This window comes from Monoraphidium neglectum (assembly GCF_000611645.1).
Source record: "Monoraphidium neglectum strain SAG 48.87 unplaced genomic scaffold scaffold00094, whole genome shotgun sequence".
Classification (NCBI taxonomy): Eukaryota; Viridiplantae; Chlorophyta; class Chlorophyceae; order Sphaeropleales; family Selenastraceae; genus Monoraphidium; species Monoraphidium neglectum.
The window spans coordinates 31,609-41,638 of NW_014013534.1; the positions used below are offsets into that span (position 1 = coordinate 31,609).

Consider the following 10,030-nt stretch of genomic DNA (forward strand, 5'->3'; position numbering starts at 1 on the left):
AGCCGCTGGCGCAACCAGCCGCCTCGCCCCCGCCTGCGCCTCCCCCCTCCCTGCACTACCGCAAGGTCAGACGCCGTCCATCTAGTGCGGCAGAACTCACTAAACCCGCCCGCCATACCCCATGCCATGCCCAGGCACTTGAAGGACCTGCTGCGTGACCAGCAGCGGTGCGAGGCCCTGATCAAGGAGGAGGGCGGCCTCTACATCGACTTCTCGCGTCAGAGGATGACTCAGGAGACGGTCAAGGTCCGACACGTTCCTGATTATGCTAATGCCTCGCGCTTTTCGGCGGACCTTGCTTTGTGAGGGCGGCAAAATTGGCAGCAGGTGCAGCAATGCAGCGCCACCCGGCGCCACTGGACGACAGCAGCAGCAGAGGTGGCGCTGGTAGTTTCAGCAAGCTACAAGGGACGGGCTATTTACGTGCATGCTGGCCCATCTCTGTGCACGGAGGCGGCGGCAGCGACGGCGCGTGTGCTTGGTTGTGATTGCTGCAACTGTGCGCGACATCTGCTGTGATGCAGCCTGATGCTTCCGCGCCAGATGCTCTGGCTGGCTGCTGGTTGCCAAAAGCAAAGCATCTGTTGCTGTCAAGGATCATGGCATGCGCGGCCATGGCTTTCCAATCCTGCAAATGCAGATCAGCACAGACGGCACGAAGCTCGTCCCCCTGTGCCCAGCCTTTGCCTGCCCGTGCCGCAGTGCGCTCCACACCCACTGGCCACCGCCGCTCCCATCCGCCTAGGCCTCATTGCTTGTCCATCGATATTCGTTTCCCCTCCCCCATTCAATGATACCACAAAACCAGGGCCATTCACAACCTGTCGGCCTCCCCCTCTGTGTCCCCAACCCTGCCACCTCAAAACAGCTGCTGTTGGACCTGGCAGAGGCGTCCGACCTCAAGGCCAAGACGCAGGCCATGTTCAGCGGCGAGCACATCAACAGCACAGAGGACCGCGCCGTGCTGCACGTCGCCACGCGCGCGCGCCGCGATCAGGTGGGCAGCGCGAGAGGCATCCTCGCTGCACGCGGGGCGCAGCACCTGCGCCTGCCTACGCACGCGCACGGCGCGCAGCGCGGTCGCTGCGTGCAGCCAGCCAATCGCCAGGCGAAGGCCCCTTTTGCTGTTTCGAACGCCCACGCGTGCTAGTTGAGAGCCCCGGCGCGCCGCTGCGCTGATGTGGGTCCGTGCGCTGTGGCGCTGTGCCCTCAACGGTTTGCGCATTGCGGTCAATTCACCAGGTCATTGTGTGTGACGGCAAGAACGTGGTGCCGGATGTCTGGGAGGTGCTCGACAAGATCAAGGGCTTTGCTGACAAGGTGGGCCGGCGGCTGGGTGGTGGCTCAAGTCCCTGAGTTGATGCGTTGACGCGACAGGGTCCGATGTGGGGAAACAGCCGGGTGGTGCAGCAAAGCGCTGTGGCGCGTGTGCTCCCAGGTGTCAGTAGTGAAAGGAGGCAGGAAGTGTGAAGGAGGCACGAAGCGCGACGGGCCTGAGGCAGTGTGGGGGGAAGAGCCCGCTCTGCCGGGCGCCGGCCCACCCCACCTCGTCCCCACCTCCCCCCTGCGCGACGCCTGCAACACCCCCCCACAGGTCCGCGGCGGCGAGTGGCTGGGGTCCACGGGCAAGCCCATCAAGAAGGTTGTGGCTGTCGGCATCGGCGGCAGCTTCCTCGGGCCCCTCTTCGTGCACACCGCCCTCAGGTGGGTGGGTTGGCATGCGCCCGCGCCCGCGCAACCCTCGCGGGCCCTGCCGCTGCACCCGCTTTTGCCGCAGCAGCGCGGTGCGGGAGGGCTAGCAGGCGCGGAAGGCGGCGGCAGCGGCTGTGGGCTCTGCTGATTGCGTTGTATTCGCGAGTGACAGGGCTCCACAGATCCGGGCGTGGCCTGGGTGGCCCCCGCGGTCTCAAAAGCAGCTCTTACTGTGGCTGTGCCCTGGGCGGCGCTCCGCCTCTGCCCGTCCCCCTAGGACGGAGCCGCGCGCCATGAGCTTCAGCAAGGGCCGGGAGCTGCGTTTCCTGGCCAACGTGGACCCTATTGATGTGGCGCGCGCACTGCAGGTGCGTCTGGGGACCCAGAGGGTGGGCGTTGGGCCTGCGCGCGTTGCGGGCATGCCCGGGCACCACGACCCTGGCGGGCTGTGCGGCGGCGGCCGCCACTGCAGTTGGCGTTTGCAAGGGCTAAGCCCATGCTGTCCCTGCGATTCCCCCTCCCCCTTGGCGCTTCTGTATCATGCTACCATGTTGCTCCAGGCAGCTATCATGCATATCCACGCCCCTTCGCTTGGTTTGTAGTACGTTTGTAGTACCGTACTCACAGAAGAAGATCCAGGAGTGTAGCCCGAACCACAATCCTTGGCCCCGACGCACCAACCAACAGCTAGCTCTGCAACTAATCTCTCAATTGATCGGTTTTTGCTCAATCGCCAGGGCCTGGACCCGGAGGAGACCATGGTGGTGATCATCTCAAAGACCTTTACCACCGCGGAGACCATGCTCAACGCGCGCACCTGCAGGGCGTGGCTCACCGCGCAGCTGGGTGCGCACGCGCACACGCGCGTGGGGGCCCCGACGTGCCTGCCGCTCACGCACACTTGCGCCGCCGGGCGGGACCGGGGGCCCGCCCCATGGCAGAACGTGCGCTCGGTGCCTGTTTCGCCGACAGAAGTGGGCGCGGCTTGACGAGTAGCCCGCCGCGGCTGCCGTCGTTGGCGCCGCCACAAGCACCCATGGCGCGTGCCCACCAACCGCCGCGTGCGGGTCCACTCACCTCACCCGACCGCGCAACCCCTACTTTTTCTGGCCTGGACACCAATCCTGACCTCCGTGTTCAGGCAAGGAGGCGGTCGCCAAGCACATGGTGGCGGTGTCCACAAACCTGAAGCTGGTGAAGGAGTTTGGCATCGACCCAGAGAACGCCTTTGGCTTCTGGGACTGGGTGAGCCGCCCCCTAGTTCTCCCCTCACCCCCTGCATGTCGCGCTTGCTGCTGTTGGGAGTCCGCTTGCGCTGCGGCTGCTGCTGCTGCGGCCCCCCACGCACCAGCACGCGCCCCGCAGCGGGGACGCCGCGTGTCTGATGAGGCGCCGCAGACAGCATCGTGCTTTCCAGACTGGCCTGATTATGGCTGTGTCACTACCTACTTCTTCAGCATCACGCGCTTCCCTGCTCTCCTCTTCCCACCACAGCTTGGTCTCACCCCCACCCCCACCTCCCCGTCTTGCCTCCCCTGTCCCCCGCAGGTGGGCGGCCGCTACAGCGTGTGCAGCGCGGTGGGTATGCTGCCCCTGACGCTGCAGTACGGCTGGGACATCATGGGCCAATTCCTCAACGGCGCCAACGCCATGGACGACCACTTCCTGGTGGGCTGCGGCAGTGTGGCCGCACGTTGATGTGTGCTGTACGCGGCTGCAGCTCGTGGAGATGTGTGCTGTGCGTGCTGCGCGTGCTGGGCATCCCGTGCGTGCTGTCGCCAACGCCATGGACGGCCACTTCGTGGTGGGAGGCGGGCGGCGCGGTCGTGCGCTGTGCGCGTCTGAGCCCTGCATGAGCGCTTGTTGGTAGGTGGGTGGGGTCCAGAGGGGTGATGGGGAGGGGGTTTGGAGAGTTGAGGTCTGTGTGTGTGTGTGTGTGTGTCTGAGAGAGAGTGTGTGTGTGTGTATGTGAGCGGGCGGGTGTACAAACACGACAGGCTGCCTCCTCTCCGTGTGGGTGTAGGACGTGTGTGCCGTATGGGCTTGTGTGCAGCTTGCGTGACAACACATTTTGATTTGCATGGGTGGACGTCTGCCAGCAGGTGCGCTTAGTGCCATAGATGGGCTGCGCACGTTTCAGCACATCCACCAGGCAGCGTCCTCCTCTTTGCAGCCGCTGCCACCCTTGCACGCGCAAGCACATCACCCCTTCACGTGCCACTGCGCACACCCGCCCCTGCGCTTGCTTGCCTTTGCCCAACGCCCCACTTCCAAACCGCCACACCGCCGCCATCCCCCGCAGAACGCCCCCCTTGAGTCCAACCTGCCCGTCATGATGGGCCTCACCTCAGTGTGGAACATCTCGTTCCTAGGATACCCCGCGCGCGCCATCCTGCCTTACTGCCAGGTTGGTGGCGCCCATTTCTGGGGGGCGGGCTGCAGCGCCCCCTGGCTCGCAGGTACATCACCAGGCTGCGTGTGGAGGAGAGATGCGGATGAGGATTATGCAGCGGGCCGGCCCCCCAGAGCTGTTGAGCTCTAGGCTATCTACATATGCCAGGCCATTCTCAGGGATGGCCTGGCTGGCCAGAAAGACACACAACACTTCTCGAGAGCTGTCAGGTCCGGGCACGAAGCCGCACCCCTCACTCACCGTGAACCTCTGCCTAAACCCGGCTCGCCTCCTCCCCTCACCCCTCGCTGCTGCGACCCCCCCAGGCGCTGTCCAAGCTGGCGCCCCACATCCAGCAGGTGTCAATGGAGTCAAACGGCAAGGGCGTGGACATAGACGGCAAGCCCCTACCCTTCGAGGTGCGTGAGTGTGGGTGTGGGTGTGTATGTGTGCATATGCCTGCGCATGTGTGTGCTGCGCTGCTTGTCGAGATCTAGGGGAGATTTGGGAACCCTGGCTGCTGGGAAGTGTGACAGCAGGACGATCAGATGACGGCACATGATTGCTGACACCCCTCCCACACACTACATACACACACAAACACATGCACACACACTAATGCCTGCAAGTGCATGCACACCTGACCGCACATTACACATGTTAGGCCGGGGAGATTGACTTTGGTGAGCCGGGCACCAACGGGCAGCACTCCTTCTACCAGCTGATCCACCAGGTGAGGGGCGCCCAGGGCCAAGGTGCCCGAGATCAGCCCCTGTCATGTTGCTGGGTGCCTGTGCGTGCGCCTAGGCCTTGAGCTGCAAGCAGCGCAGCCATCGCGGCATGCACCCGGCCTGCACCCTGCCCTTCCCGCAACCTGTTGCTCCCCGCCTGCAGCCCCGCCGCACCGTGTCCAGCTGTGCTCTCTCGTGCCATCCTGCTGCCCCCCCTCCTAACCAAAACACCACGCCTAGGGCCGCATCATTCCCTGCGACTTCATCGGCATCGTGCGCAGCCAGCAGTCGGTGTACCTCAAGGTGGGTGCGCGTAAGATAGGGTGTGTGTCTGTGCGTGAGTGTCCGAGTGCGACGCGTGTGTAGATTGGGCGCATGTGCGCATGCGTGTCTGTGCGCTTGAGGTGATGGCGTTATGTATGCATGTGTGCGCGCGTGTGTGTGTATATGTGTGTGTGTGCGCGCGCTTGTGCGCGTGTGCATGGGCATGTGCATGGGTTTGCAGGAGCAATTGGTTTGTGCACGTGTCTGCGCGAGTTTATGCATATGACATGCACGCTTGTAAGAGTGGGGTTGTGTCCGCGTCAAAGTACCCCTTCCTCACGGCAACCAAACCACCCAGTCCTTACAATCACACCGACCTCCAACTCCTGCCAACTACCGGTATCTCAGAACGAGATCGTTTCGAACCACGACGAGCTGATGTGCAACTTCTTCGCCCAGGCCGACGCCCTGGCCTACGGCAAGAGCGGCACAGAGCTGCGCAGCCAGAACGTCCCGGACTTCCTCGTGCCACACAGGTGTGGTGGCTTTGGAGGGCGCGCAGGCATGCGCAGGCGCTGTGTTGGGTGGGCCCGGGGTGAGCGCATCGGCAGGCTGGGATGGTCTTGCCTCTCAGGCTGTGTCAGGCCACCGGGGGCCTTATGCCATGCGTTTGAAGGCCCGTCCGGCAGCAATGGACGGCGCGGCGCGGCACGCCTGCTGCTTTTCTCAGCGCTGGCAGGTTTTGGGAGGGGCGGCAAGAGCAACGTGAAAGAACAAACTTGACGTCCGGCCTGGCCGCCTCCGCGCACCCCCTTCATGCAGGGTGTTCACCGGCAACCGCCCCAGCCTGAGCCTCCTGCTGCCCGAGCTCAACGCGTACACGGTGCGGCGACCCCCTTCACACTTTGCCTGCTTGCCGCTTCCGTGTTCTCTGCAAGTGAGGCTTCCGCATGCGCGACCAACCGGTTGCATCGTATCGTATACAAACCCGATGTTGAAACCCCCCAGTGCCCCTGTTTTCTTAGAGCAAGCATCACAACGGCGCGCTCAACACCTTGCTGTTCCACCCTTGAATGTGCGTGCACGTTGACTTGCTGGCAGGTGGGCCAGCTCCTGTCGCTGTACGAGCACCAGGTGGCGGTCCAGGGCTTTGTGTGGAACATCAACAGCTTTGACCAGTGGGGGGTGGAGCTCGGCAAGGTGGGGAAGGGCAGGCGTGTGCGTGTGTGCGGGCGCATGTGCGCGCGCGCGCGCGCGTGTGTGTGTGTGTGTGTGTGTGCGCGCGCGCGGGTGTGCGTACATGTGAGCGTGTCTGCGTGAGACTGTCAGGGCGTGCACGCGTGAGCACATAGAGTGCGTGCGCCGCATTGAGCTAACAGGCAGGCGCACGCACGCATTTTGTGGGTGCATGACGCATTGTGGTGGTGCGGGTAGTGAGCGTGGCGTCGTGCGGATTTGTAGGGACGCCGTTGTTTTGCTATGAGGGCGGGCGGGTTTTGCTGTGGCCATGGCCGCACCCGCTCCAGCACCCGTTGACATTCGCGGCCATTACTGCACGCATCGCCTGCATATTCCATTCCAAACCATTGTCCCTTCCCTCAATTTTGCAAGTTCTCACACTCGACTGCTAGCCCAACCACCATGAGGCCGGCTATCAATGGCCCCCGCTCACAAACTCGCCCCTCCACCCCCCCAGGTGCTGGCGTCCAAGGTGCGCACCAAGATCAACGAGGCGCGCAACAACAACCGCTTCATTGCCGGCAGTGACGGCTTCAACTACTCCACCACGCGCATGATCAACAAGTACCTCGCGGGGAAGGAGCAGGTGCGCCGGCTTCGGGGCCGTGGGTTTGTGGGGTTGTGTGTGTGTGTATGTGAGAGTGTGTGTGTGTGTGTGTGTGTGTGTGTGCGTGTGTGTGTGTCATGTGTGCATGTGAGAGAGGGAAGGGGGGAGCACGAGACAGAGGAGGGAGGGAGGGAGTGGAGGTCGGAGAGAGGGAGAGAGCCAGGAAGTGTATCTGTGCCTGTGCATGCTAGTAAGGTGACATTGATTGTTAGGGAAGGGTACGGGAGCGGTGCTGCCCCGGGTGTCCCGCTGATTGACGCGAGGGGATCCTGCGTGGTTGTGTGCGCCTGCTTGCGCAGCTCGTACAAATACGCCGCAGTGTATGTTGCAGGCAACCTGCCTTCGTTCCACGGGTGGAGCCAAAGCGGTGGGGGCGGCGCGCTGTATACAATACTCCTTTCACCCCGTGCTTCTCGCTTCGAATCCACCCTCACCCCCGCCTTTCCTCCTCCCCCCGCCCGCACCAGCTGCTGTATGCTGACCCCCGGGACGTGTTCCCGGTTGACCTCATCGATGCAGAGAAGGCCGCAGACAACGCGTGAGGCCAAACACAATCACATCGGGGCGACACCGCCGGATCGGCGCAGCAGCCGCAGAGAGCCGTGCGCAAGCTGTCTGCGACCGAGCTGCATGGCACCGCGCGCGGCACCGGTCCGCGAGGGCGCCCTGCGTGCGTCGCGTCAGGCGTGGCGGTTAGAGGAGGCTTTGGGGTGAATAACTTGGGACGGGTCCGTCATCGGTGCGGGTGAATCCATGCAACGTTCTTGTTTGGTTCAAAATCACGTGTTTTGGCGCCACCCCCCTTTTGACACAAGGTTCTTGCGACCAGCCATTAGCCACGCGTACTTCTCTCCCACTCTTTACATGCTGCGGCATGGTGATGATTTTGCAGGGTGTTTTCTTGACCTTTCCTGTTTTGGTCGCGGCAGAGTCTGGTCGAGCCTGCTGCGCAGTAGTTGCTTTGACGGCGCATGCGCCTGCATGAAGCCAGGCGCTCTCGACCCGTGCATCAGCAGGGGAGGCGGCGGCGCTTTCAGCCTGGATTTTTGGGTGCTGGCCAGGGCTTTGGTAATTGCGGGGCGCGCCCTTATGGGGCAGCCATTTGCTTCGCCCCGCTCACAACACACAAGCCTGTACTGCAGCGCCTGTCTGCCATGATAGATGGCTCGGCACCGTTCATGGGGCAAACGCGCTGCTTTGGGGGCAAAGACACCGGTGCGCACGCGCGGTGGTCTGAGCTGAAATTTTGAGGATGCGTGTTGCGCCAATATCTAGTTCCAATCCCGGTGCTCTCCCGTGCTCGACGTTTGAGGTTCTGCGCGCGCGCGCGCCGGCGGCTTAGCCGTCCCCGGGGTAAACCGCCTGTGCAGCACCTCCAGAAATACAGCTGTGTCTCTGCTTTCTAAAACTCCGTGCAAGGAGCCCGGAAGAGCCCCTGCCGGCCCGGGAGGGCGTTGCGGCCGCGCCGCGCGCGCGCGCCGCCAGCCGCGGCAGAGGCCCTCTCCGGGTGCTTTGGGATCGCTACGAGTTTACAGAATTTCTGAGACCGCGGAGATCTCCTTCCGCGCTCCGTCAGCGGCCACACACTCCCCGCGGGGCGACAGCACCTTTTTATCGCGAATCATCGTACACGACTTTCTATGGGCCCCTGCATGTTCAGACATCGTTGCCTATATATATTATCTACTTTACAAAGCCTACGGACGCCTCTCACCCGTCGAACGCAGACCGCGCATGTTGGTCGAGGGGGCTGCGTGGGACTCAGCGCGCGCGATGCGGGCTTCGCGGTCTTTATAAACAGGCGACTCTCAGTGCTCTCTACCTCGGGTCGCTGAGACGCCAGCGCAGGGGGGTGGTGTGCTCGCGCAGCCGCCGCGCTGCGCGCCGCTGCGTCGCTCATTGCGCTCTGCCACCTGGGACTTGCTGTGCAGACCCGCATCCCCCACCCCCCACCCTTCTTCTCTAGGAGGACTTTCCTTCTTAATGGGCAGGCCTCTCCTTTGCAGACTCGCCTCCCCACCCCCCACCCTCTCTTCTACGCGAGACCTAGTGATCTCCAAGCCCGGCCGACGGCGCACGCACCCTGCGCGCGCCCCCGCCCCCCTAGCCTCCCACGGCCGGCCCTCTCCTGCCCTCCCTCCCTTCCCCACCCATCACCTGCGCTCCCCTCAAAACCATTGCCCGCGCCTAGCGGGCAGACGCCCGGCCCCCAGCGACCCGGCCCGCGACCTAGCGGGCAGGAACCCCTGCGCCACACGGCACCGCACCGGGATTGGAGCTCACACTGTGGGCCCGCCCCGCGCCCTCCGGGCGCGAGGGCTACGTGAGAGCTTCTGGTTACGGTTCTAGTAGTTACGGCGCAGTGCCCGCTTAGGGCTCATGGCTGCAGGGCATAGCCGAAACGGCCCCGCGGCGCCTGTAATTCGGCACGAAAATTCGGCGCGGCGACAGAATGCAAACGCACGCCCCTAAAAATACGGACGGGCGCCGGGCGGCCCGCGGCGGCCCGAATCTCGCCCAAATCGCGCCCGGGATCTCTGGGCCGCGGCGCGCGTGCGGGGGGCCGGCTCGGCGGACGCCACGCACGGACGGGATCGGCGCGGCGCGCTCCACGATCTGCGACGGTCGCCCCGCCCATACGGCGCGTTTCGTGCGCGCGCCAGCAATCGGGGCTGCGACTTGCTGAGTGACGCGGTGTGACGAAGGGTGATCCCTTCGCTCGCATCACAGGGACTTTGAAATTTCAAAGTAACTGGCACCATGCAAGCGGCGAGAGATTATGTGTGCGACCTTGGATCGACACACAGGTAGACCAGCAAGAGCGCACGGCAGACCGCTGCCCGTGTAGCTGTCTTCCCCCGGTGACTCCGCGCGTGCATGCACGAAATGCAGCCAAAAAATCAGACCACAGAATTTGTGGAGCCGTTTCTGCATGGAACCGGGTCGTTGGCCAACTGTTTTGGAAAGCGAGCATGAATCAGCAGCCCACAAAGCAACGCGCCCCTGGATAGCCGTCCCGATCGCATGCATGTCGCACATATGCTGGATCCTGTCACCAAGCAAGCCGTGTGGATGCGAGGCTTGAAGGTCATCAGCGCGCGCGCA

General features: G+C 63.6%; 1 protein-coding gene across 1 annotated transcript in view; it reads left to right on the forward strand.

Annotated features, from left to right (window-relative positions):
• The window catches only part of MNEG_1017 (glucose-6-phosphate isomerase), a gene marked incomplete at both ends in the record, with an annotated part of 8,017 nt that extends 550 nt beyond the window's left edge, over nucleotides 1-7,467 (forward strand). Inside the window, 17 exons of the mRNA XM_014050509.1 lie at nucleotides 135-246; nucleotides 869-997; nucleotides 1,243-1,320; nucleotides 1,595-1,704; nucleotides 1,970-2,060; nucleotides 2,430-2,538; nucleotides 2,834-2,937; nucleotides 3,241-3,360; nucleotides 3,995-4,099; nucleotides 4,411-4,503; nucleotides 4,749-4,817; nucleotides 5,056-5,118; nucleotides 5,488-5,615; nucleotides 5,902-5,962; nucleotides 6,181-6,279; nucleotides 6,776-6,904; nucleotides 7,393-7,467. Of these exons, the coding sequence (XP_013905963.1) occupies nucleotides 135-246; nucleotides 869-997; nucleotides 1,243-1,320; nucleotides 1,595-1,704; nucleotides 1,970-2,060; nucleotides 2,430-2,538; nucleotides 2,834-2,937; nucleotides 3,241-3,360; nucleotides 3,995-4,099; nucleotides 4,411-4,503; nucleotides 4,749-4,817; nucleotides 5,056-5,118; nucleotides 5,488-5,615; nucleotides 5,902-5,962; nucleotides 6,181-6,279; nucleotides 6,776-6,904; nucleotides 7,393-7,467 (1,675 nt within the window). The remainder of the gene's footprint in view (nucleotides 1-134; nucleotides 247-868; nucleotides 998-1,242; nucleotides 1,321-1,594; nucleotides 1,705-1,969; nucleotides 2,061-2,429; nucleotides 2,539-2,833; nucleotides 2,938-3,240; nucleotides 3,361-3,994; nucleotides 4,100-4,410; nucleotides 4,504-4,748; nucleotides 4,818-5,055; nucleotides 5,119-5,487; nucleotides 5,616-5,901; nucleotides 5,963-6,180; nucleotides 6,280-6,775; nucleotides 6,905-7,392) is intronic.
• Between the last annotated feature and the right edge of the window lie 2,563 nt (nucleotides 7,468-10,030).